At 35.0% G+C, this 25,959-nt stretch overlaps 15 protein-coding genes and 5 pseudogenes across 20 annotated transcripts, besides 4 other annotated features; 11 read left to right on the top strand and 9 right to left on the bottom strand.

Moving 5' to 3' along the window:
* Positions 1–8,977: part of a mobile genetic element that runs on past the window's edge.
* Positions 1–13,276: part of a mobile genetic element that runs on past the window's edge.
* On the bottom strand, positions 4,210–4,809 carry TVAGG3_0708900 (HNH endonuclease family; the record flags this gene model as incomplete). The annotated part of the gene is made up of 1 exon (XM_051243677.1): positions 4,210–4,809. One exon carries the CDS (start codon positions 4,807–4,809, stop codon positions 4,210–4,212), a length of 600 nt encoding a protein of 199 aa, XP_051090264.1.
* Positions 4,909–5,223, top strand: TVAGG3_0708910 (uncharacterized protein; the record flags this gene model as incomplete). Its single annotated transcript, XM_051243678.1, has 1 exon — positions 4,909–5,223. The coding sequence occupies one exon, from the start codon at positions 4,909–4,911 to the stop codon at positions 5,221–5,223; it is 315 nt and encodes a 104-aa protein (XP_051090265.1).
* TVAGG3_0708920 (uncharacterized protein) lies at positions 5,792–6,626 on the top strand (the record flags this gene model as incomplete). The annotated part of the gene is made up of 1 exon (XM_051243679.1): positions 5,792–6,626. A coding segment is annotated over one exon (835 nt), but the record flags the coding sequence as incomplete, so codon positions are not given.
* On the top strand, positions 6,707–7,581 carry TVAGG3_0708930 (annotated as a pseudogene). The gene has a single exon. A coding segment is annotated over exon 1 (875 nt).
* TVAGG3_0708940 (Poxvirus D5 protein-like family) lies at positions 9,889–10,161 on the top strand (the record flags this gene model as incomplete). Its single annotated transcript, XM_051243680.1, has 1 exon — positions 9,889–10,161. The coding sequence occupies one exon, from the start codon at positions 9,889–9,891 to the stop codon at positions 10,159–10,161; it is 273 nt and encodes a 90-aa protein (XP_051090267.1).
* TVAGG3_0708950 (protein of unknown function, DUF4108 family) lies at positions 10,290–10,619 on the top strand (the record flags this gene model as incomplete). The annotated part of the gene is made up of 1 exon (XM_051243681.1): positions 10,290–10,619. The coding sequence occupies one exon, from the start codon at positions 10,290–10,292 to the stop codon at positions 10,617–10,619; it is 330 nt and encodes a 109-aa protein (XP_051090268.1).
* Positions 10,636–10,790, bottom strand: TVAGG3_0708960 (annotated as a pseudogene). Its single transcript has one exon. A coding segment is annotated over exon 1 (155 nt).
* Positions 11,121–11,984, top strand: TVAGG3_0708970 (protein of unknown function, DUF4106 family; the record flags this gene model as incomplete). The annotated part of the gene is made up of 1 exon (XM_051243682.1): positions 11,121–11,984. The coding sequence occupies one exon, from the start codon at positions 11,121–11,123 to the stop codon at positions 11,982–11,984; it is 864 nt and encodes a 287-aa protein (XP_051090269.1).
* Positions 12,516–13,276, bottom strand: TVAGG3_0708980 (organellar and viral DNA polymerase type B; the record flags this gene model as incomplete). The annotated part of the gene is made up of 1 exon (XM_051243683.1): positions 12,516–13,276. A coding segment is annotated over one exon (761 nt), but the record flags the coding sequence as incomplete, so codon positions are not given.
* Positions 13,277–13,959: 683 nt separating this feature from the next.
* Positions 13,960–14,301, bottom strand: TVAGG3_0708990 (uncharacterized protein; the record flags this gene model as incomplete). Its single annotated transcript, XM_051243684.1, has 1 exon — positions 13,960–14,301. A coding segment is annotated over one exon (342 nt), but the record flags the coding sequence as incomplete, so codon positions are not given.
* A 269-nt stretch (positions 14,302–14,570) lies between these two features.
* TVAGG3_0709000 (uncharacterized protein) lies at positions 14,571–14,945 on the top strand (the record flags this gene model as incomplete). Its single annotated transcript, XM_051243685.1, has 1 exon — positions 14,571–14,945. The coding sequence occupies one exon, from the start codon at positions 14,571–14,573 to the stop codon at positions 14,943–14,945; it is 375 nt and encodes a 124-aa protein (XP_051090272.1).
* A 114-nt stretch (positions 14,946–15,059) lies between these two features.
* Positions 15,060–15,710, bottom strand: TVAGG3_0709010 (uncharacterized protein; the record flags this gene model as incomplete). The annotated part of the gene is made up of 1 exon (XM_051243686.1): positions 15,060–15,710. The coding sequence occupies one exon, from the start codon at positions 15,708–15,710 to the stop codon at positions 15,060–15,062; it is 651 nt and encodes a 216-aa protein (XP_051090273.1).
* A 235-nt stretch (positions 15,711–15,945) lies between these two features.
* Positions 15,946–16,530, bottom strand: TVAGG3_0709020 (His-Me finger endonucleases family; the record flags this gene model as incomplete). Its single annotated transcript, XM_051243687.1, has 1 exon — positions 15,946–16,530. The coding sequence occupies one exon, from the start codon at positions 16,528–16,530 to the stop codon at positions 15,946–15,948; it is 585 nt and encodes a 194-aa protein (XP_051090274.1).
* A 48-nt stretch (positions 16,531–16,578) lies between these two features.
* TVAGG3_0709030 (DNA/RNA polymerases family) lies at positions 16,579–16,947 on the bottom strand (the record flags this gene model as incomplete). The annotated part of the gene is made up of 1 exon (XM_051243688.1): positions 16,579–16,947. A coding segment is annotated over one exon (369 nt), but the record flags the coding sequence as incomplete, so codon positions are not given.
* A 211-nt stretch (positions 16,948–17,158) lies between these two features.
* On the bottom strand, positions 17,159–17,875 carry TVAGG3_0709040 (annotated as a pseudogene). The gene has a single exon. A coding segment is annotated over exon 1 (717 nt).
* Positions 17,876–17,942: 67 nt separating this feature from the next.
* TVAGG3_0709050 (uncharacterized protein) lies at positions 17,943–18,580 on the bottom strand (the record flags this gene model as incomplete). Its single annotated transcript, XM_051243689.1, has 1 exon — positions 17,943–18,580. A coding segment is annotated over one exon (638 nt), but the record flags the coding sequence as incomplete, so codon positions are not given.
* Positions 18,581–18,620: 40 nt separating this feature from the next.
* Positions 18,621–18,819: a mobile genetic element.
* Positions 18,820–19,992: 1,173 nt separating this feature from the next.
* On the top strand, positions 19,993–21,128 carry TVAGG3_0709070 (annotated as a pseudogene). Its single transcript has one exon. A coding segment is annotated over exon 1 (1,136 nt).
* Positions 21,129–21,526: 398 nt separating this feature from the next.
* Positions 21,527–25,959: part of a mobile genetic element that runs on past the window's edge.
* Positions 21,661–21,873, top strand: TVAGG3_0709090 (protein of unknown function, DUF4106 family; the record flags this gene model as incomplete). The annotated part of the gene is made up of 1 exon (XM_051243690.1): positions 21,661–21,873. One exon carries the CDS (start codon positions 21,661–21,663, stop codon positions 21,871–21,873), a length of 213 nt encoding a protein of 70 aa, XP_051090277.1.
* On the top strand, positions 22,606–24,208 carry TVAGG3_0709100 (annotated as a pseudogene). Its single transcript has one exon. A coding segment is annotated over exon 1 (1,603 nt).
* TVAGG3_0709110 (uncharacterized protein) lies at positions 25,125–25,922 on the top strand (the record flags this gene model as incomplete). Its single annotated transcript, XM_051243691.1, has 1 exon — positions 25,125–25,922. One exon carries the CDS (start codon positions 25,125–25,127, stop codon positions 25,920–25,922), a length of 798 nt encoding a protein of 265 aa, XP_051090278.1.

Raw genomic sequence — 25,959 nt, forward strand, 5'->3', positions numbered from 1 at the left:
TATACGTTCATTACGATGAAGAAGTCATGAAAATTCATGAGGTGAGAAAAGAGGTGAGAAAAGAGGTGAGATCTCACCTCTTCACCTAAACATTATTTTTGTCTGATTTACGCTCATTACGATGAAGAAGTCTTGACAAAGCATATACGATGAAGAAGTCATGACAAAGCATATACGTTCATGTTTGACAAAGCATATACGATGAAGAAGTCATGACAAAACATATACGTTCATTACGATGAAACCTTGACAAAGCATATACGTTCATGTTTGACAAAGCATATACGTTCATGTTTGACAAAGCATATACGTTCATTACGATGAAGAAGTCATGAAAATTCATGAGGTGAGAAAAGAGGTGAGAAAAGAGGTGAGATCTCACCTCTTCACCTAAACATTATTTTTGTCTGATTTACGCTCATTACGATGAAGAAGTCTTGACAAAGCATATACGATGAAGAAGTCATGACAAAGCATATACGTTCATGTTTGACAAAGCATATACGATGAAGAAATCATGACAAAGCATATACGATGAAGAAGTCATGACAAAACATATACGTTCATGTTTGACAAAGCATATACGTTCATGTTTGACAAAGCATATACGAAGAAGTCATAACTGCCTTCCTCCTGTGTTGTTGTCTAAATGTCATGTTGTCTCATTTTTTCAGAGAAGTTAAATAACCTGGTGACCTGGTGACCTGGTGACACCTTCAGTTATTCAAAAATAATTCATAACTGCCTTCCTCCTGTGTTGTTGTCTAAATGTCATGTTGTCTCATTTTTTCAGAGAAGTTAAATAACCTGGTAGCACATGGTGACATGGTGACACCTTCAGTTCTTCAAAAATAATTCATAACTGCCTTCCTCATTAATCCTCCTGTGTTGTTGTCTAAATGTCATGTTGTCTCATTTTTTCAGAGAAGTTAAATAACCGAGTGACACATGGTGACATAGTGACACCTTCAGTTCTTCAAAAATAATTCATAACTGCCTTCCTCATTAATCCTCCTGTGTTGTTGTCTAAATGTCATGTTGTCTCATTTTTTCAGAGAAGTTAAATAACCGAGTGACACATGGTGACATAGTGACACCTTCAGTTCTTCAAAAATAATTAATTATTGAATGACCTGTGTTGTTGTCTAAATGTCATGAGTTAAATAACCGAGTGACATAGTGACACCCACAGTTCTTCAAAAATAATTCATAACTGCCTTCCTCCTGTGATGTTGTCTAAATGTCATGTTGTCTCATTTTTTCAGAGAAGTTAAATGACCTGGTGACATGGTGACATGGTGACACCCACAGTCTTCAAAAATAATTAATTATTGAATAACCCGAAACCATCTACCCTAAACATTATTTTTGGGTCATTTACACTCATTACGATGAAGTATTGACAAAGTCATTACGATGAAGAAATCATGACAAAACATTACGTTCATGTTTGACAAAACATTTACACTCATTACGATGAAGAAGTCTTGACAAAACATGTACGATGAAACCTTGACAAAAACATTTACGTTCATTACGATGAAGAAATCATGACAAAGCATATACGCTCATTACGATGAAGAAGTCATGACAAAACATTTACGATGAAATCATGATAAAACATATACGTTCATGTTTGACAAAACATATACGATGAAGTCTATGAACATATAATATTTCAAAACCAGGAGCCAAATTCTTGCGATTTTCATATGGAATCTCTTCTCTCGGTTTTCCGAGGTAAGCAATTATATGAAATCATTTACACTCATTACGATGAAGTCATGACAAAAACATTTACGATGAAATCATGACAAAACATTTACGATGAAATCATGACAAAACATATACGATGAAATCATGACAAAACATGTACGATTAAATCATGACAAAACATATACGATTAAATCATGACAAAACATTTACGATGAAATCATGACAAAAACATTTACGATGAAGTCATGACAAAACATTTACGAAGAAGTTTATTTCCTGGACTGTTGTCTAAATGTCATGTTGTCAGTAATTTTAAGAGAAGTTAATTAACCTGGTAGCACATGGTAACATGTAACAGTGAAAACATTAACGTAAACATTATTTTTGCTGAATTCAACAACAAAATGAACGAGGTCAGGATGTATGCAAATACCTTTGAATTCATTCATAACGCCTTAGTAAGCTCATAAAATGCTTGTTTTTGCATCACATTTTTGACGAAGTGAAGATCTTCACTTCGTCAAAAATGTTTTGCATTCTCTACTGTATCTTCGAGTTCTTCTTCATCTAACTTCTCATGAACTTTCTTGTCTATGGAGTCCATAATATCTTTGACATAAAATGCATACTTTACAGAGCACCATTCAAACAAAATGAACGAGGTCAGGATGTATGCAAATACCTTTGAATTCATTCATAACGCCTTAGTAAACTCATAAAATGTTTGTTTTGAGGTCGAGCCACTTTTGGCTTGACCGTATTCTTTCAACCAAAACTCAAGAATTTTCCTGTGTGAATTTTGTATAAAAAGCAACCGTCTGAATTCAGGCGGTTGTTATATTCTTCACAAAACATTTACGCTCATTACGATGAAGAAGTCTGACAAAAACATATACGATTAAATCATGACAAAACATATACGATTAAATCATGACAAAACATTTACGAAGAAGTCTTGACAAAACATATACGCTCATTACGATGAAGAAGTCTTGACAAAACATATACGATTAAATCATGACAAAACATATACGATTAAATCATGACAAAACATTTACGAAGAAGTCTTGACAAAACATATACGTTCATTACGAAGAAGTCATGACAAAACATATACGATGAAGTCATGACAAAACATATACGATTAAATCATGACAAAACATTATACGAAGAAGTCTTGACAAAACATATACGATGAAGAAGTCTTGACAAAACATATACGATGAAGTCATGACAAAACATATACGATTAAATCATGACAAAACATATACGAAGAAGTCTTGACAAAACATATACGATGAAGAAGTCTTGACAAAACATATACGATTAAATCATGACAAAACATATACGATGAAATCATGACAAAACATTACGAAGAAGTCTTGACAAAACATATACGATGAAGAAGTCTTGACAAAACATATACGATGAAGTCATGACAAAACATATACGATGAAATCATGACAAAACATTTACGATGAAATCATGACAAAACATTTACGCTCATTACGATGAAGAAGTCATGACAAAACATATACGATGAAGTCATGACAAAACATATACGATTAAATCATGACAAAACATTTACGAAGAAGTCTTGACAAAACATATACGATGAAGAAGTCTTGACAAAACATATACGATGAAGTCATGACAAAACATATACGATGAAATCATGACAAAACATTTACGATGAAATCATGACAAAACATTTACGCTCATTACGATGAAGAAGTCATGACAAAACATATACGATGAAGTCATGACAAAACATATACGATTAAATCATGACAAAACATATACGAAGAAGTCTTGACAAAACATATACGTTCATTACGATGAAGAAGTCATGACAAAACATGTACGATTAAATCATGACAAAACATATACGATTAAATCATGACAAAACATATACGAAGAAGTCTTGACAAAACATATACGTTCATTACGATGAAGAAGTCATGACAAAACATGTACGATTAAATCATGACAAAACATATACGATTAAATCATGACAAAACATATACGAAGAAGTCTTGACAAAACATATACGATGAAATCATGACAAAACATTTACGCTCATTACGATGAAGAAGTCTTGACAAAACATGTACGATGAAAAAGTCATGAAAATTCATGAGGTGAGAAAAGAGGTGAGAAAAGAGGTGAGATCTCACCTCTTCACCTAAAATATATTTTTGGATCATTTACGCTCATTACGATGAAATCATGACAAAACATTTACGATGAAATCATGACAAAACATTTACGATGATCATGACAAAACATTTACGATGAGGTCATGACAAAACATTTATGTTATACAGTAATGTTAGTCATGAATGTTTGTCCTACGTGTTGGCGTTAGTGTTGAAAAATAATGTTTGTCCTACATGAAGCCGTACAAGCGTTTGAATTTGTTTATGCATAAGATTACTCTCTTGTTTTCTGTATCTATCATAGAAACATAAGCAGCACCTGTTTTTGTAAAGTTTATATGAAGTTTTCGATAGTTAAGACCTGTATAATAATAGAATGCGTCCTCATTCTCAACATATAGTAGAACTCAAACGAATGCTTACCATAATCTGTTATTTCAACAGCTTCGTCAGATATTTCATCAACGAACTCATAAACTATATCGCCATACTTGCTTTTATTTCTATTGTTTTCAGATTTAGAACACCAACGAAGGTTTGAGATTCTGTTGTCCGTTCTATCATGATTTATATGGTCTATTTCTTTCAAATTGTTTGGATTTTCAATCCACTGTTCTGCAATAATTCTATGCTTTAAATGTGTTTTGTTGTTTAAACTAAGCTCAATATAACCATGATTATTTAAGCATTCACTCTTAATATGTTTGTTTTTCTTTCGACGAATAGTAAAAGGATATGTCGTACAAATCTCATAATCTTCATGATTTCTCAATGTTTCCCATTGAGTTTGTTCCCCACTAACGTTCTCATTGACGTCCTCAATATCTTCTTCCTCACTGAACTCGTCAATATTTTCACTAGCTCCTTCTGTAATGTTTTCATCGGCATTGTCATTGACTTCTTCTGTAATGTTAGATGTTGTTGTTTCGCTCATGTTCTTTCACTAATGTTAAAAGTTATGTTGTACGAATTTTGAACAGAATTTAGAGCAGTTATGAAACAATGAAGTACTTTTACGCTATTGAAAGGAACTATGAGAGTGAAGTACATGACAGCAATGACAAAAGGAACTAATATCAAACCTAATGAAATCGCTCACGAGGACATAGAGCTTAACAAGTACTTTGTGGAGTATCTTATAAGTGAAGAGTATGTAAGACCTTACTTCATGTTTGACAGCATGAATGAGGATGTTATTTCATGGTTAAAGAATATAAGCAATGTTTTCGGTAAGTACGTCATAGATGACAAAGGTCTTGTTGTATTTTATGAGACAGCAATACGAACACAGGAACTAATGGATATTATGCACTCAACAGCAAAGAAAGGATTTAGTACTATTGCATGAATGAACATTGCAGGAATGACATATACAACCTATGCTCACGAAAGCCTTACACAAAAGCAATACAAATGATAGAACATAAGTGTCTAAGGTCAGCAAATGAAATCATTACTGTCAGTGGTTATGAAAGAACTGTTAGCAAAGATGAGTGGAAACAGCTATTCATATTAAGGAAGGACGTTGCTGAACTAGTTAAACCTGTTGCACAAACATTGTTTCAGATAAGACCAGCAATGACTAAGAACCCTTTGACCTTAGTCAATGAGACCATAGAGGTTGAAGATAATGACATGAAAGAACTAGGAATGAATGAGAGAAGTTGTGAAGGATGTTTGAGTCAAAACACATGGTTCTTCAGAGCTGTTAAGAAACTTAGTAAAGAACGACAGAAATATTTTATAGAGAAGTATTGCAAAGGACATGTAAATGAATTGCTTGAAATAGAACTTAGAGACACTTTCACACTAAAGGACTTGAGAGAAGAAATAAGTACATGAGTGAAGAAGGTATTGACATAGCTAGTGTTATAAATGACTTAAGAAGATGTGTTGTCGTTATTGACGGAGCACGTATGACATATCTAGTGAAAGATTATGATGGAATACGAGACACAACAACACTTGTGTCAGTAGATAGCAAGGAATTCAATAAGCTCATGAAGAGTGTTTATGTAGGACGTATTGAGGAGAAGGATGTGAACGCACTGATGATTTATGAAGCGGGTCAGAACAAGAACTATCTTATGAAGTCAGGCATGAGATTCTTTGACGAAAGAGATGACATTTACAGCTATTTCAGAGGATATGAGTATGAGGTACTGAATGAAGTAGATGAAAGCGTTATTGAAGGATATTTGAAACATGTTCACGATGTCATATGTAATGAGGATGAAGAGCTTTATGAGTATGTTTTGAACTGGTTCGCCTACATCGTTCAAAATCCTTGTGGAAAGACTGGAACAGTACTTTTGTTAATAGGAAAGCAAGGAACTGGTAAGAATGTACTTAGTAATGTTCTATGCGAGCTCATTAGCAAGTACGCCAACAATAATATAACGGCAATAGAGAATGTGGTTGGTAGATTCAATGCTGCTATTGAGAACATGAAGCTCATCGTATGCAATGAACTAAGCTCATGCGATACGTCTAAGGTCATGAACCACGACGCACTAAAGTCAATAGTAACAGAGACTCAGTTGGACTTAAATCAGAAGTGTCAGCCAGTAAGAAAGATAGAGAATGTTTGTAATATCATCATGATATCTAACAACTTCAACTCAGTAAAGATTGACAAAGACGACAGAAGATTTGTTGTCATTGACGTAAGCAGCAGATACAAAGGAAATTACGAATATTTCTCAAATCTCATTGAAAGCTTTAATGAAGAGTTTTATTCAAACTTACTGACGTACTTCATGAAGAAAGATTTAAGTGAATTTGATGTAAGGAAGATACCATTCACCAGGGCTAAACAAGAACTCATCGAAATGAACAAAACACCTTACCAAATGTTTTACGAGGAGTTCTATGAAAAGTTTGTATCCGGATGGAATTGTACAGAGTGCTACAGAAGATATAAAGAATTTGCGAAGGAGAATGAATTCTTTGCATGTAGTTCAAATGTATTTGGTGGCAAGATGAGAGAATTTGTGAAGAGAAGTAGAAAGCGAGACGGTTCTGCAAGAAGTTATATTTACGAAGCAAGTATGATATTAGAAGGTCGTGGAAAGAAAGAAACAGTGAATTATGAGGAAGTGCTTGAAAAATTCATGGAGTACATGGGAAGCAATATAACATACAACAAAGACATATACAGTGAGTTTAAGTACTATTGTGAACAGCATGAGATTGAAGTAATGAGTAAAGGAGACTTTGAAACGCTTATGAAAGACAGTAAGGAGGTCGTTCATGAGAACAGTGATGAAATAGTTCATGAGAACAGTGAGGAGGTCATACATGAGAACAGTGATGAAATAGTTCATGAGAACAGTAAGGAGGTCGTTCATGAGAACAGTGATGAAATAGTTCACGAGAACAGTGAGGAGGTCATACATGAGAACAGTGATGAAATAGTTCACGAGAACAGTGAGGAGGTCATACATGAGAACAGTGATGAAATAGTTCACGATGTCGTTCGTGAAGAAGCCATTGCAACAAAGAATGTTATAAAGGATTTCATAGAACTTAACAAGGAGGAGTTTAAGAAGGCTATGAAGTGAAAAGATGTGAAGAAGATTTCTTGGCGTATTTGAAGAAAAAGAGACTAAAACCAATGGCTCAAAATAAGTTTCAATCAATGTTTGAAAAGAAACGTTTGAGCTATGGTGGTGTAAGAAGCACATATTACTTTGTTAAGAAGTGAGGACATTTATTTTTGTCGTTAGTGTTGGAGTTTGTGTTTGTTGTTAGTGTTTGTCATTTGTGTTGAGGTTAGTACTTGTCGTTAGTGTTGGAGTTTGTGGTTGTTGTTAGTGAGAGAATAAATTAAATCATGAACTTTGCCATGGTCTCTGTCCCTAGTAGTTTTCATTAAGTTCTGGAAATAATGAAAGTCATAAACTTTGCCATGGTCTCTGTCCCTAGTAGTTTTCATTATCTCACAGAGTTAATGAAAGTCATACTTTCTATCAGATGAAGCATGCAGATGAACATAATGAAAGTTAGTGAGTTTGCCACGAGTTATGAATAAAATATTGGCATATTAGATGAGATAGCTGATGAAACAGATGAAGATAAATTAAATCTTGGACTTTGCCACACTCTGTCCCTAGTTCCTCAAAATCCTTGACAACGTTGCTTAGAAATTTTGGTTCAAAACCTCATCTGATTTTAATCTGTTATGCTACCTGTTAAGTTTCGCGAGATTATAAATGTCATGGAGTTATATAAAAAGGAGGGACAGCTAGGGACACTGGAAGTACTTGTAAGGCTATCTGTTAAGATTGCATGAAATACTAAAAAGTCATGAAATCCATTATCGCTGTGCTAGCTTCACCTTAGAGTAAAATGACGACTAAAGTCACTGAAGCAATGAAACAAAAGTTTTTGGTAGAATACATTAAATCAGGAACTATTCCAGAAGGTTTTTACATTCATACTATGAAGGATGGTAGAGTTCAGTTTAGAAAGATAAAGCAACCATTAGATAAAGAAGGAATTTTGAGAAAGATTAAACTTCATGAGGACAACATTGCTGAACTTAGAAGAAGTTAGAAGAGTTGGAGAAAGGAAGAGAGTTATAAAGCAATGAATTCAACAGGGTGAAAAAACAGGTGAAAAAAGAGGTGAGATCTCACCACTTCACCTAAATTTATTTTTGTGCTATGTTTTCATACGTGTGAGGGTGGTGATATCATTAATTTTTAAGTTTATTTTTTATTTTATTTTTTTATATAAATGACAGAACAAAAGCAACTCATTCGAATTCCACAGTATAACAAACATACATTTAAACATTTATTCTTCCTTCCTGAGCATAACATGTTCTTTCAAATACATCCGAGACCAGTTGACTTTTCATTGACTGTGTATAAAGATAGAAATAGTTATATCATTAAACCATACGATGACGAAGGTAAGTTATGTAAATTGTACGTTAAGAAGTTAGAGAAAGTTTATGGCTTCAAGTATGACTACAATAGGGTTAACACTGATGATGAAGATATTGAGGAAAATTTATGAGAACATTAGTGAAGTCGTTAGTGAGAGCGATAGTGAGAACGTTTATTTTTTACATTAGTGAGCTCGTTAGTGAAGTGGTTGACGGCTTTGTAAAGTGTCAAATTCACAAGTATTGGGTAAGGTGGAACGCAGTGCCTCCGTACCCATGACTTGTATACTAACTCATGAAAGAATGGGATGTTGTCTTTAACAAACCAAGAGCAACAATAGTGTCTGAACAAGAATGTAGACAGAAACTTAAGAAAATAAAAGTTGTACAAGTTGGAATGAAGATGTTAGATGCTTGGGATATCTTATTGTCAAAGTTAGAAGATTTTTCAGTTCGTGGTATAAAGTTTTATACACCTTCTCCAAACTTCTATTCTATCTTCACTGGATATAAATATGAACAAGTAGAATGGAAAGAAAATATTATAGAAGCTTGGTTAGACCATGTCAAAGAAATTATATGCAATGGAAACGAAAGAGTCTATGAGTATATCTTATGTTGGTTTGCAAACATCTTACAACATCCAAGTGCTAAAAATGAAACTGCTCTCATTATAATTGGAAAACAAGGAACAGGTAAGAACACATTCTTTACAGATATCTTATGCAAACTGTTAGAAGGTTATTCGAACCCTAATATGACAACTTAGAAAACATCTGTGGCAAGTTTAACTCCTCAATAGAGAATATGAAACTTATAGTTTGCAATGAACTTCAAAGTATTGATACAACAAAAGTTTTGAACTCAGATGCTTTGAAGAGTCTTATAACAGACAAAGTTGGAGTTGGTGAAAGAAAGTATAAAGACCAACGAGTTTGTGAAAATGTTGCAAACTTCATTATGGTTTCAAACAATGCTGTTCCGATGAAGTTAGAAAGTTCTGACAGAAGATATGTAGTTGTCAGAACGTCAGAAGCTCATATGCAAGATACAGAATATTTTGACGACTTAGCAGAAACTTTGACATCTGACTTTTACAACCACTTGTTCTCATATTTCATGACATTAGATATTTCTAAGTTCAATCCAAGACAAATTCCACATACCGAAGAGAGACAAACATTGTTAGAAGCAAACAAGAGTGTATATGAACTGTTCATAGAAGAAAGCGACTTTGAGTGTTTAGATGAAAAGTCTTTATATGATGAATATAAACAATATTGTCAAGAATATGGTTATATGGCAGCTTCTAAACGTACATTCTTGGCAAATGTCAAAAGTCTTTTAGATGTTCAGAATGGTGTATATACAATGAAAATTTTTTCTGAGTAAATTTTAAAAAAAAATATTTTTTTATCCGATAGAAAAGATGGCAAAATTCATCTCAGTAAATAAGTACATGTCAGGACTTAAAGAAGAACTAGACCCATTCACATATTTGAATGTTTACTTCTACCATTTTGAAAAAGTCTTCATTCAGCAAAGTTTGGAACATCGAACCAGTTAAGTTTGCTATTGTGACTAAAAATGGTGCGAAATTTGAAGACTTAGACATAGAAGGTTTGTTAACAGTCAAAGAAAGTTTTGACAGAAGGTTCTCAAACCTTAAAGAAGGCAAAGCATACAAACTTGTTATACCTTATGAACCAAAGAAGACAGACGACTATGAATATTATGAGTCTAAAGTTGTAGAAGTTCAAGGTAAATTGGGTAAAAAGCTATTAGAGTCTAAGCCAGTGTTTACTCCTAAAGAGGAAGAGAACATTGACATTGACCCAGAAATGTTCTAAAAATAAAATTTTATTTTTACATGTCAAATTTCTTTTTCTCTGGAACTGGTTCAGGTTCTTTCTTCTCTTCTACTTTTTTCTCTTTCTTTCTTTCTTCTTCTTCTCTGGTGGAGATATGTCAAATTTCTCAGAACCATATCTATGTAAAAGTTCTTTGTCCTTTAATAGCTCATCTATTCTGTTTTCTATTTCATCTTCAAGAACAGCGCATGTGTCTTCTTTGCATTCTAAGAACTTTTGTTGGACTTCATCTTTCCAATCGGCGTCATTTCTGTCAACAAGTCTGTCATTGACAAATTTTAAGACTGCTCTTTGTAATGTTTTATGGTTCTTGTCATATTCCCAGAAACAGAACTTTAGAACAAATTCACCTTTCTTGTTTACACTATGTAAGATTTTATGGTCGACAGATGTTTTGCTGTCAAAAAGTTTGTCTCGAATATAGATAGCGAAATCGCTAGACATTTTCTAAAAGATAAAAATTTTAATTTTTCTAAAAATATGTTAGAAAAAAAGTTTGCTGACATTGACAAAAAATTTGAGAATGTTTTAAACAAGAACAAGAGGAAGTTAGAAAATGCTCAGATAAAGCCTATACATGACAAGTTCTTATTTGCTCAGAATGGTATAACAGGTCTAATTGCACCACCTGGGTCTGGTAAGACTTTCACTTATCTTAAAATGGCTGCACAACAACAAGAACTAGATGAGAAGAACCCATTCTATGAGTTAGTTGTTATTTGTTCGACTTCTGGTCAATTTGACCAAACCGTCAATTCGTTCAAAGATATTATAAAGAAGTCTAAGTTAGTATGTATAAAGGATACTGAGTTGTTAAATTGGATAAAGAAGTACCAAAGAAGAGTTTTAAAGTATAATGCTATAAATGAGTATATAAATTCTAAGTTCAAAGATCCTAATGAGGAAATGCAGAGAATATTAGAGAAGAAACACTTCAGAAACAAACAGAAAGAGATAGAATACATTTCGAAGAAATTGCAATCTTACGATTGGAAGACTTACCCTCATAGATGTCTTCTTATCTTAGATGATTTCGCCTCTCATCCTTTGTTAAAGAACAGAGAACAAGATATGTGTCGAATTCTTAAGAAACTTAGGCACTTTAACATTTCAGTTGTCATTTGTGTACAGACAGCAAAGAGTTTAAGTAAGGATGTTAAAAGAATACTCACTGACATAATACTTTTCCCCGGATTGTCCGAAGACGATTTCATGGAACTTATGAAAGAGTCCATGGCAGTTAAGTTTGACAGACATGAACTATGGGAGAAGTACAAAGTCATACAAGACCCTCATACTTCTTTCAGAATTCATATCTACGCAAACAAAGTTCAAATTGTGTAAATGGTCAAGCTTGAAAATTCATTATTTTTGTGCTGAATTCAATAAAAATATATTTTTAGGGTAGATGGGTATATCTAACCCGATTTCTACCCTCATGAATTTACACCAAAAATATATTTTAGGGTAGAAGGTTAGATCTAACCCGATTTCTAACCTCATTTCTACCCCAGTTATTTTATAAACGTTTTACATGGTAAACGTTATTTTTGGAATTTTGTGAAAACTCAACGGTTTGACACGTGCCCTAAAATTATTTTACTCAGAATTTTGTGCTGAATTCAATAAAAATATATTTTAGGGTAGAAGGTTAGATCTAACCCGATATCTAACCTCTTTTCTACCCTCATTATTTATAAACGTTTTACATGGTAAACGTTATGAATTCGTGAGATTCTAAACAGTTTTGTAGCTTCTATTTCTTCACTGAGGATATCAAAAATTTTAACAATGCCGAAGGTTTCTTTATACTTCTTCTTGACGTCAGATAGAAGGAAATCGTCAGCAGTTGGATAGTTTTTGTTCAGAAATGACAGCATGTCAATTTTATTTTCTACCGGCTTCTCTGCTTCTTTCTTTAAGTCTGCATAGTCGTTTCTCATACGTTCTATCTCTTTGACGGAGTAGTTATATTTCCTCATTGCTGCTTTACATTTTGAACATTGCGGATTCATTTTTGCGTTATACATTGAAATAAAACCAGCTAGAACAACCAAGGCGTCAATGGTTTTCTTTAACTCAAAGGCTGCTGGTTTTATCTGTTCATTCCATACCTTACCTCTTCTGTCTTTATCTCTTATCTGCCATACACATTTTGCAACTAATGAAACAAAGTTGTCGTATGTCTTAAACTCCCCAGATTTATATATGTCAGAGATGTTCTTATATACCATGTCGCAATCTTTGTCCATAACTTTATGGTTGCAATGATATCCTAGAAACTCATAATTTACTTTACGTATGAACTTCTTTATTTCTACTGAGTCAGTTGGTTTCACTTCAATTTCATCGAATTCAGGAATAGTGAGCTTTTGTTGTTGGATTTCAGGCAATTTGGGTAAATGGTCAATAATGTCCTGCATGTCATAAAGATATTCTTCATTTTCTTCATCCTGTGCGGTACAGTCTAAATTACTTGTTAAAAGTTCCTGCTTAATTTTTTGTATTTCTGTTTCGAAAGTAAATGAAGAAGGAATGAAGTTTTTCATCTCTACTAACATAGATGTTGGATTCATGACTAATGAATTTGGTGAAGTTGTTGTTTGAATTGTTGTTGTGCCGATTGTTGAAATCATATCTTTTATACAAAATAAAAAAATAAATAAAAATGAAGTTAGTTTTATTTTTTATTTCGGGAAAATTCATGAAAATTCAAGAGGGTAGAAATCGGGTTAGAAATGAGGTTAGATCTAACCATCTACCCTAAACATTATTTTTGCTGAATTCAGCAACAAAATGAACGAGGTCAGGATGTATGTAAATACCTTTGAATTCATTCATAACACCCTTTGTAAGCTCATAAAATGCTTGTTTTGAGGTCGAGCCACTTTTGGCTCCACCGTATTCTTTCAACCAAAACTCAAGAATTTCCTGCATGAATTTTGTATAAAAAGCAACAGTCCGAATTCCGGCGGTTGCTATATTCTTCACAAAATGCCTTATAATACTCTTCCCAGGACTTATTTTCCAACAACTTTCTAAAGTCTTTCCTAAACTGCTGACACATATTTGTTGCATTAATGTAACCATCCTTGTCTCTACGTAAGACTTCAATACCGTTATAAGTGCCTTTTGTGAATGTTTCGCCATTAGATTTGTTCGTGAACGTTTTTGCTTCGACTGACATTACTGTTCTTACATACAAAATAAAAAAATAAATAAAAATAAAACTAACTTTATTTTTTCTGTCTTAAGGAAATTCATGAGGGTAGAAATGAGGGTAGATATCGGGTTAGATCTAACCATCTACCCTAAACATTATTTTTTGGTCCGGGAACAACTTTCTCTCAATTGGAGCTGTAGCATACTCTTTGCGTAAGCGGTTCAGACCTTCTTCGAAGTCTTGGTCTCTCTTCGATTGAGATTGGAATTGGAATTGCTGGGGTGGAGCTTGCTGGAACAACCAAGGGTTGGGGAAGTAAGGCATAGGCTGAGGAGGGTAGTTCGGGAAGCCTTGTGGTGGGTAGTAACCTTGAGGTGGAAATTGGTAGTAATTCGGAGGTACTTGCTGGAACTGAGGTTGCTGAGGAGACTGTTGTGGTTCTGCAGCTTTCGGTTCTTCTGGCATTGGAAGGCATTCAGGAAGAGGAACGTCAGTCATCCATTTGTGTCCTGTCGGAAGGAAAAATTTTTCCTGTCGGAAGGAAGAACTTTTTCTGTCGGAAGGAAAAACATTTTCTGAAGTTCGACCAAAAAGTTCTCAATTTTCGAAAATTTGAATGGTTTACGGACGGACAACTGGAAGAGTTCTTCCTGTCGGAAGGAAAAATTTTTCCCTTTGTCGGGAAAATATTTTCCTGTCGGATAGAAGAGTTCTTCCTGTTGTCGGGAAAAATTTTTCCCTTTGTCGGGAAAATATTTTCCTGTCGGATGGAAGAACTTGGAATGCAAGAAAGACTTGACGAGGCAATTTACCTCATTGAACTTAACGAGCTTGTTAAAGACTTCCTCAGGCAGAATGTAAAAGGCAAGCTTGTTAACGGTTGGATAACGGGAAGGGCTGCCTTGACTCTCGAGATTTCGACTGGAATTCCAAATGAGGTACCAGAAGGCACTCCTTTCGACGACATAAAGCAAGCAAAGAAAGAAGCTCTTCTCAAGTTCTTTGCAAAGCGCCCATGGATACAACTTCCAAACAGAGGGAGTCCAATTCCACGAATTATACAAATTCTCAGAGCACTGTTCCACTTCTCGGGTCAGCCGTTCTACATAACCTCAGAAGGCGACATCCAACCAGTTCAGTAAACATCTCATTTTAACTCACTTTTTTAATGTTTTTTGTGAAAGTGTCAAAAATAAATTGTTTTCATGAGTTTTCTACGATGTTAGAAAAAATGTTATTTTCTAATATCTTCACATTCAATACTTTTTCAGCACTTTTCCGTAGTTATATATGAAAGACAATTCGAGATAAAAGTCATAGTACAATGGAATAATATGTTGCACACCATTTGTTGTGAACCAAACTTGAAAGTCAGAGAAACTGTTACTAGGTGGTTCGTAGAATTTAGAAGCAAAGTCATAAAGGTCCTTACCAATACATAGAAAACTATTGTTGCTTGAACTGAAACTTGCATGACACATAACATTTTGAGGGTCAAACACGTTTCTATAAACCATCAAATCTGCTGGTGGAAGTATAAATTTAAATGGACCATCTGGTGGTAATGGTTCGTTCTGGTTTAGTAACCGAAGAAATTGTGCCCAAGAACGTTTGTCTACTTCCCAAAATAAAAACTCTGTATCTCTTGGAGGGTTAATTTCAATCTTTTGAAATGAAACGGTGGAGTTCATCTTGTCATATTCTAGTTTCAGATAGTATGTTCCATTTAGTAAAGAGTCGTATTTTTCTTGAAATTCCCAATAATATTTGTTCATTTGAGTTTGAAAGTCATCTAGAGTTTTCTCAAGACTTTCGTCTGAACGAACTGTAAAGATTCTCATTTCGTCAAATTTGTCTATTAGACAATCAGGACCTTTATACTGCCCATGAAAATATACTGCGAACATAAATGCGTTAGTTCTATTTGAAAACAAAACTCTTCTAAATCCTATTGCCTTTGCATCTGAAGGACTTTGAAGCCAACGAATTGGATAGTCAAACCTGTATGCTCGGGATGAAATTTCTTCATCTGAAATAGTCCTACCAGCATTTGTAAAGATATAGTCTAACGGTTTTGTATCTGCTACTTTTGTTCTTTGTTTTTCAACCTGAAGCATTTAATATATGTAAAAATATATTGTTTTAAAATGGTATGCCATATAGCTTCTTGAATTTGTTAAGAAGTATTTGAACGTATTTTCCATCTGTATCTCTAGTGTTTACATAAGCATAGCCCGCCTTAGTAAAATATACTTGTAATTTCCTATAGTTTACGCCGGTATAAAAGTAGAAAGAGTCTTGTTCTTCGCTATAGTAGTAAAACTCAAACGTATGCTTGCCATAGTCTGTAATTTCAATTGTTTCATCTTCTAGTTCGTCGACAAATTCGAATACAATATCTCCAAATTTGCCTTTGTTCTTATTGTTTTCAGAACGAGTGACCCAACGTAAGTTTTCAAGTCTATTGTCGTTTCTTATATGGTTTATATGGTCTACAAAAGGTAAATTGTTAGGATTCAGTATAAAATGAGTTGCAATGACAACATGTTTAAGATAGTGTTTTCCACCCATCTTCATAATAGCATATCCGTCATTTCGCTCCCATTCGCTTAAAACTCTTTTTGTCTTTTTGTTTCTGACTTCAAATGACTCACAACAGTGAATTTCATATTTCTCATCTAACAAACAAGTTTCCCAACGGTCTTCTCCAACAAACTCAGCGTACATTTCAAATAAAATAAAAAAAATATCACTTTTTTAAAAAACGTTTTTACTTCATGCAAGTTTAACTATTTCACCATCTTCTTTAACACCCCAGTACTTACGCTTGGAGAGGACATGAACTTCGGAAAATACCTTATCTAGCTTAAAACAGCCCATCTTTTCACCGACCATTCCCATTTCAATGAGTTTGTTGTATCCTTCTTCGTTCGTCATGAGTGCGTCAATGTTCTCATAGTAAACCTTGACTTTCGATTTGACTTCGGAGAAGAATTTGTTGTAGTTGTCAAGGACTGCCTTTGCGAACTGAGGGTAAGACCAATGTTCGACAATAGGTTTTAATGTGGTTACTAAGCCACTTTGACCTTGAGTGAATTCGTACTTCAAAACAAAAGGAGAAAACCTTTCAACAAAGTTGTCGACCTTCTCATAATGTTTACTCTTCATCTCTTGAGGTTTCTTAATGGAATATCCCCATGTCGAATTCATAAGCAATTTGAGTGTCATTGCAAGTTTGGGGTTTGAAGCTTTCCTAATATCATACAGTTGTTGTATGACTTTTCCAACTGTATAGTTCCTTCCGGGAACTCACCATCTTCGTTTGGAATTCCAGTCGGAATATATTGGACAAACCTCATGTATGCAGCGTTAAGGTCGACATAGTATATCTTTTCATCTGAGTCGAACTTGTCGCAACCAATTGGTCCAGTTTGTGGAAATTCAAGTGAGTCTCTTATCTTCTGAGAAACTTCTCCTGTTATCTCATAAACATCGTCGAAGCAACCTGTTTCATATAAAACCTTCTGACCTAACTCAGATGCTCTCCAATACAATTTGACGTCAATTGGATGTCTCAATGGAAGTTTGTTTATAGCATCTTGAAGTTCTTGCAACCTCATTGGAAGTTCTTCTGGTTCAGGTTGGTATCCGAACATACCAACCCCTTGTGGAACTGTGTACTTCTTTTGTACTAGAACTTTGTCTGGAACAACTTTTGGTCTTGCTAACAATGAAAAGTTTGTTTCGTCTTTTGGTACAAAGTTTCTGTCAGCTTGTCATCTGGAATTGGTTCCAACAAACCTTTCTCGAAAAGAATGTTTACAGCTCTGACAATGTTGCACTTGCCTTTTCCGAACAATGGGTTTGTAAGACTTTCGTTCAACATGAAGTGGTTGTGGACAATTACAATCTTCAACCATGGCAATTTGAAGTCAACAACATAGTCGTCATGTGAAGAACCTTTAGCTGTAGGTATGTTGACTCGGATATTGACATTTGCCAACGGTGCAATTTTTGCCAATTGACCTCTGAGAATGTACCTTGTCTTCACACATGACTCAAGATACTTCATCTTCTCATCTGTAACAAGACCAGAGTTCCTGAGACATGTAAGAATACAAGGTTCATTGACAATTGTTTCAATTGAATTGTAAATTCCATACCTTGTCAAGTCAATGTCAGACTTATTTATGAACGGGAAGTATCCAGCATGTTGTCTGACTGCTTGAGGGTTAGGTTGGTACCATTCGAACTTGACACTTGCAATTCCTTCAATTGCATTCAAAATGTCTGAGTCGGAGTCAACCATTTGTTCTCTCTTTGTAGTCTTGAAAGCGTCAAGAAGTTTTGCGGCTGTTTGTTCATTGCCATGTGCATAGTAAATGTGACCATCCAAATCTGTTATGGTCAATCTGAGATTGTGTCCTTTCCTATTTCCGTCTTGAATTGCAGCAAGTACACCCATGAAGCCTTCTTTGTTCTTTCCTTCGTCAAAGTTTACTGTAAAGGTTCGACCAGAAGTAATTTGACTTCTAACTTCACGGTACTTCTCATTTGCATATCTTGTTCTTTCCATGGGAGCATGTGCGTCTTCACCTTTTCCTTTTTTCCTTCTCAAAGGATGCAATTGTTCGTCATGTTTCCAGTAGAATCTGGCAAAGCCGTCGTGTCCTTCAACTTGAGGTTCACTAACATCGAAAGGCATGTCCATAAGACGTTCTTCTTCTAACCTCTCTAGTCTGTTTGGATAATTGGCACGTGCTGTTTCCAAATCCATTTCGTAGCGAAGACCAGACAATTTGTCATAGACTTTTATGGAAACAATAAGAATTACCGAAAAAGTGACAAAACATCAAAAACAGGGAGGGGGTCTCAATTTTTATTACTTATATTATTTTACAATATTTATATAAATACTCTTTATAATATATTTTACTATAAAATTATACCTCAAATTCAAATTTTTAAAATATTATTTACATAATTATCTCAAAATTATATTTTTATATATTATTTAAAAAAAAAAGGTAGTGGGGCCTCCAGGCGCGTTGCGCCCTCTAGCCCTGAAGATGTTTAGTATAAATGAAGTTTTTATTCGGAGGGCTTCCAGGCGCGTTGCGCCCTCTAGCCCATAAGAAATTTTTCCCAAGACCCAAGAGGAGGACCGAACCCCAGCCGACCAGCCGGTGACACTTTTTGTAGAGCACTCAAAATAGTATAACTTTGTCCGGACAAGTAAAGGTCTATCGTCGCTACAGGAAAAGTTACAGGCGTTCCAAGGAAGTATACTTTGAGAAGCCTTTTTCCCCTTATAGAATGAGATAGGACGGTTATTTTACAAAACTGACAACACTTTGACCGAGTAGTTTTTTGTGCTGAACAAAAAGTGTCATATAAACATCTGTCAAAAACCGCTTTTTAACTTCACTTAAAATGCCACGTAAGCTACGTAAGAATATACGTAAGAGAAGGGAGCATTGAAACATCCAATAGTAAAACTGACACCACAACAACAGTTGCAACAACAAATGATGAATGACCCCACTATGTTGCAACAAATGTCAAGCAACCCTATGCTTTTAAACCGAGTTATTGGTGCACAGAGTGGAGGTTTAAGAGCGGCACTTTTAGCGAAAATGGCAGGCTATGGTGGAGCTGCAGACGGAACAGCTTATAACCCTCAAAGTCAAATGAATTTGAGTTCACTCAAAAATCAAATAACAGATGTCAAAAAGTCAAACATAGACATACAGAAACAAATAAGTGAAAACGAAAAGAAACTAGAATATGACAGACACACAAAGAAACTCAATGAGTTAAACGTAGAGAAAAAAGAAGAAAGAAGAACAACTGAAAGAACTAAGTACAGAGGAATATGCGAAAAAAGTGTCAGAAAAAGCAGCAGAAGTAGCAAAAATGGAACAAGATGTTATAAATTTGAAAAACCATACTACTCAATATAAAGTACTGAAAGATGAAGAGATAAAACAAAAAGCCCTGAAGACATATATGGATAGCGATGAGTATAAAAAAGAAGTTGAAGCAAATGTAAAGGAGAAAAAACTTTTACAGTTGCAAAACCAAACGTACAGTATGAAAACTTAGCACAAGAAAGTAAAAATAACGACGCAGCCATGCAAAAGGCAATGAAAAGCGCAGAATATATAAAAGCTAACAATGACTGGTTAGATGCCCAAAGCCAACGCTAAAGCAGCCCAACTTATAGGGTCAATAAGGACAAAAATACAAGCGGATGAAGACAGTTCAAATGAAGCTTTAATGAATGCTGACTTTAAGAACGCCTTCGAAGCTCTTCATAGTAAGGTGAAACTAGTGAACGACTTCTCATCTGGAAAGAAACTGAAGTCTGAAGGTTTCGACAAAGAGTTAAGAGAAGTAGCACAAAATATGACGAAAATAACAGATGCAGCAACGAGACAGGCAGTTCAAAGTGCCTATGACGCCGTTAGAGCAACTGTTGTGGAAAGTCAAGAAAAGAGTTACAACAGACCAAAACAGACCTAGTAAATGCTTTCTTAAAAACGAAAAGTCAGGTAGGACATTATGCTGCAGATGGAACATATGTGCCAGCTGGTGGAACTTATATACCACCAAACCCTCCAAGAGAAGCACCTGCACCAGGACTACCTAAAACATTTACATCGTCACATGGACACAGACACAGGCATGCACCAAAACCAACACAACAACCAACAGTTCAAAATCCAGCACAACAACCAACAGTTCAAAACCCTGCACAACAACAACCACAACCAGCACAACAACAACAACCAACACAGCAACCAATAGTTCAAAACCCTGCACAACAACAACCACAAACAGAGCAAGGACATAAAAGAAGTAGAGAACAAGGAAACCAAGAATTCTTAAAAATGCTTAAGGAAGACTATGGTTACCCAGATACTCTTGACTTTAGTGACAGATATAAAGAAGCTATTAGAAAGTTCAAGGAAGGAAATACTGACCCGAACCTATTTAGCTTTATGGTTCAGCACCAAATGGGATATAATTTCAAACCTGGAAAATACAAGCTCGCTAAGGGATATGATTTAATAGCATATCATCCAAATGACATGGATGAATTTACTCCGAGATATTTGATGTCAGAGCTAAATGATAATTCAACTCTCTTCATGAAACGCGTAAAAAATAGAGACGGAACGAAAGAAGAAAGGTTTATGAGTCCGGATGACTTAGATAGGGAACTTGTTAAAAATGGTCTCGGAATATATGAAATGCCACCAGATGAGGTACAAGAAACTCCACAGGAAGAATTCAGATACAACCAGACATGGAAGAAATAGTTCAGCAACAACAGCTAGAAGAGCCTGAAGGAAACGAACAAGTTCCTCCTTTGGAAACTAACTTCACAGAACTAGATGAAGATTTGGAACAGCCGAAAAATCTTGGACCCTCAACAAGACTATGAGGTGAATATGGAATCTTTCAAGAGTCTAAGAAAAAATTCGGCTGACAGAGTAGAAGAATATCGAAAAATGTTCACCGACATACAAAAGACTCCAACATCAGATGAAAATATTCAGCATAGAATGGAAGTACTGAAAGAAAATGTACGCAAATACAACAATCCTTTTTACTTACGACCATATAACGTTCAATCTTTGGCTGAACTCCGGTGAAAATAAAAGGTTAAATTTCAAACAAAACATATAGAAATGAAACATTGTTTAAAGTTCATTCAGAATCTAACCAATATGGAAACAAACCTACTTTTGTTTCTGCAGACTATGGAAACTACAAGAATGGGGTCATAAAGCTAATCCGGATAGGTGGTTCATAAACTTACAACCTCAATTCCAAGAAGTTGTAGACGCAATGGAAGTGAATGGTGAACCAGATATAGCTGGTATTTTCAGCGCGGCTTTAATGCCATTGAAAGATATGAAAGATGCAGATATTTTGGACCAGTATGAAATGAACATGGCTGAAGGAAATATAACACCTGACGTTCTAGAACATTTATCTCAAAGAACTACACAGAACCATAGAGATGGTATATTTGGTGAAGAGTTTAGAAAGAAAGTTTAGGGAGAGAGAAGGAAGAAGAACCTATTGTACATGACTTTGCAAACGAAAGTTTGCAAAATGTCATAAAAACTTACTTTGCAGACAATGAACCGAGAATGGATGAATATTTAAGAAACTCAAATGGACAGTACCAAATGAAATGTTAGTATTGAAAAACATGTTCCTTGACAAAATAAAACCAACTACAGAAATAAATGACGCAAGACTGAAACATTGGGTAAAAGCTTTCCCATTCACAAAAGATTATTATTGGTAACATGGAAAGAAAACCAGAATGGCTACAAAAACATATATTTGGAAACGAGCTTATTCCATATGGACAAGCTCTGTTTGAAGAGCTTGAACCGGAAACTCAGGAAAGAGTCATGAAACAATACGCGAAGACTCAAATACAAACTATGACAAAAATCTTTCTAGGATATAGGTTACCTGAGATGGGCGACCAGAGCCCAAAGGCAAAAAGGACATGGAAATTTACAACATACTAGGTGAACATGAGGCAAAGATGCAACAACTTGAAGCAGAGGGCAAGTTACCAAAAGCGACACCAAAGAAGAAGAGAAGAGTAGAACAAAGTGAAAGTAGTGAAGAAGTAACTTCATCTAGTGAAAGTAGTGGCAATGAAGGAAAAAGAAGAGTTAAAAACTCAGTCAGGAAGAAAGTAAAGCTTGGTACGAGTGGGTTCTATTATGACATATAAATCCAACTATTCTATATTTTTACCCATATGAAATGTACGCCGCTCAGAATATAACGCCAACAGTTTTGGATGCCATGAACGGAAATGTTTCCGAATGGTATAACGAATGCGACAATGCCATTAGAAGGTCAGAAATAGTTCCTGGAACTTACGAATATACAACTGCTGTTTCTTATGGAAACGTAGGTGAGTTTGGAGAAGGTTCTTCAACAACAGTAGATATGCTTGCGACAGGTTTCATATTATTTCTATTGACAACTCATTCTTATACGTGGAACAAGACATTGAAATAAAACCTTCTGCCAAGTTGTCTGACAAGAAAGGTTGCAATGGAATTTTCTATGTCGGATACCAATATGCTCCAGAAGTTTTCATGGGATATAAGATATATTCTAACTCTGACTTAGTTCAAACAGTAACATGGGCAAACTATGAATGGTTCGCTTTGAGAAACTCAGTACAACCACAAGCTAGAGAACAAACAGACCAGTATGCAACTATTGAAAAATAAGAAGACTTGACCCTAACGTTCCAGGAGTTTATGTTAACCTTTCTGGTTCAGATGGAAATGCTGCCACTAAAGTAAAACTGAAACTTAGAGTTCCTTTGTCATCTTTTCCTCATCTTCAGTTTTTAAGATACTTGCCAAACTGGGCAGGAAAAATTTCTATCGAACTTACTCCAAGCAAAAATAACTTAGTCATTGCACCAACACAAGACCCATTCAGCATTACTGTAGCTGGAACTGGTGGAGCCAAGTTCTGTGACTTTTGCAAAGACAAAGTTGACTTAGACTTTGGTTTCTCAAACCTCAACACTGAAGTAAACTATTATTTCAATGCTGCTGGAGATGCTTGGGACCCAGTTAAGTTCACATGCGAAAAGTTTGAATGCAAGAGAATAGAAAGCAGACTTGCAGTCTATATGTTGGACCCAGATATTTCAAATGCTTTAGCTGCCAAATATATTGCAGTTCCACTTATGTTCCCTATACACCAAATATCTGTCAAAGACTTTGCAGGTGAAGTTGGAAACCAAAGTGCTGACCCAGGTGCAAGAACAGATATTGCTTTAACAACTGCAATGAAACATGCAGATACTATGTTTGTACTGTTCAGACGAACTATAAATGACTATTCTTGTTTCTACAACCCTGGTATTAAATATCATATAAACATAGATGGCAAATATTATCCAAGAGAAGAATATTCTACAGTTGAGGATATGAGGTCATACAACTTGACATTAGATGCTATGAACTTTAACAACAACTTCACAACAACTATTAACCCTGAAATGCAAAGTTCTATTATGCCATATGTGAAAGTATGGACTCATACAGGAGGTCAAAAAACTCAATATACAAATGGAGACCGTTCAAACTTTTGGCTTGGCATTCCATTTGCTGACTCAGAAGACTTTATGGGTGGTATTTCAACTGTTGGTACTGTACAAATACAATATACTGGTGACAGAGACGGTCCAGATGAATTGAGAGCAAAGAAGTTTACAAAACCAATAGCACTTTTCACGGAAGATGCTCTTTTGAAGATTCGTTCGATGAAACCTGCTGGAGCTCCTCAGATTGGCATAACGACAGCTTCCATCGAGCAGATTTTGGCAGCAGGTCAGTAAGTTGTTCTTGAACTGACTTCTCTCCGTCAAATATTGACAGTACGCCAGTTTTGACATAATATTGTATTATAAACTTTCCTTTAGTAATATCGGTCAGTTTTGAAGTTATATTTTTGTCTGCTTCAAGAACTTTCACCATTTCAGTTATACCAACTTTCTTTGCTTTATGAAAATATTTAGGTTCAGCAAAGACTGCTATTCTATAACATTTTCCATTGTTTGTGTAAAGAACTATTCTGTCAATGTATTTGTATTGTTTGTGAGTATAAACTTTGTTCTGCTTCAATTCAATAAGATATCCGAATACGTCCATCTTTTTATTCTAAGTAAAATGTCATTTCCGAAAAATAAAAGCGTAAGTGTTTCAAAAGGTTTAATGGCGGTGGCAGATGTGAAGTTAAATTCACCAACTCAAACAAACAGTCAAAGTGTTATTGTCAATGTCAAAGACAGAGATGTTGAAGTGGGGAAACCATACGAAGACGAAGATGGTATAACAATTGTTCCTGTAAAAGAACAACCAACATATCCTGAAGTTAGCAGAGACTTAAGTTCTGTTGCAGATATTCGAAACGACTACCAACAACTGAAAGACAAACTTCAAACTCAGGAGAAGATTTGTCAAGCTTTAAGTATAATGTTAAACTTGGTCGAACACAACCCTGTAAAAGTGAACTCATATGTCATTGCACCTCATGAAGTCTTGAAAGAACTATTGAAACTTTTGACAGAGGCAGACGATATAAACATCAAAGAAATAGAACCCGACATTAGTTGCTGTGGTGTTTCATATAATGTCATTGACAAGATATACGTTATGAAAGGAGGTGAAACGTTGAACTTAAAGTATAGTTTCCCAGACGTTATAAAAATATTGACGACCACAACATTTCATTAAAGTTTATTTGCTAAGTAAATGGCAGAAGACATAATGGTTTATACTATTACGACTAAAAACCCTGAGTCATATAATTCTATAACAACAAACTTACAAAGTCCTCAAGGACGATATTGTAAACTAACCTTAAACACAATGACGACTAAAGCCTGTTTTGCTCTTTTGACACCAGAAGACTTTATTGTTGTGAATGGTAAAAAATACTCCTTTGAAGATACTTACTCAGATATACCACCAACAGGTTTTGTTGACTTATTTAATACTTTAAGTACGGGTGTAACATGTGCTGCAACTAGAGCAGGTTTCATTATGTTTGGATGTCCGACTGAGTTTACTATAAACGATATGAGCTATAATACAAAACTTATTTCTGGTTTTTACTACCAACAGTTTCCTATAACAGGAAAAGGTGTCATACAAGGAATGTCTATTCCATTGACATTAAGCACACCAATCTTATATATTGTTTCAAACTTAGGTTCAAAGTGTTATTCGAATGTCGACAGAAACTATTATGACCAAAAGATACTTATGCGTATAAACAATACTTTCTCTGCTGGTTTGCCTATTGTTCATTCGAATGCAGAATTTTCAACCTTAGTGAACTCAAACACTTTGGCAAGTATAACGTTGACATTAGTTGACGCAAACTTTGTTCCTGTAAAACTTTTATGTCCTATGTATTTGTCAATGACGGCAGAAAGTTTCGAATTGGAAGATGCAACTGGTGAAAGTATTGTATTACAAGAACAACTTCAACAACAAATAGCTCAAGAACAACAAATGCAACAAATGGAACAACAAAGTCAAGAATAAAAAAATATTATTTTTTTATTTTTATAAAAATGTACAG

This window comes from Trichomonas vaginalis, chromosome III, assembly GCF_026262505.1.
Source record: "Trichomonas vaginalis G3 chromosome III, whole genome shotgun sequence".
Taxonomy (NCBI): Eukaryota; Parabasalia; order Trichomonadida; family Trichomonadidae; genus Trichomonas; species Trichomonas vaginalis.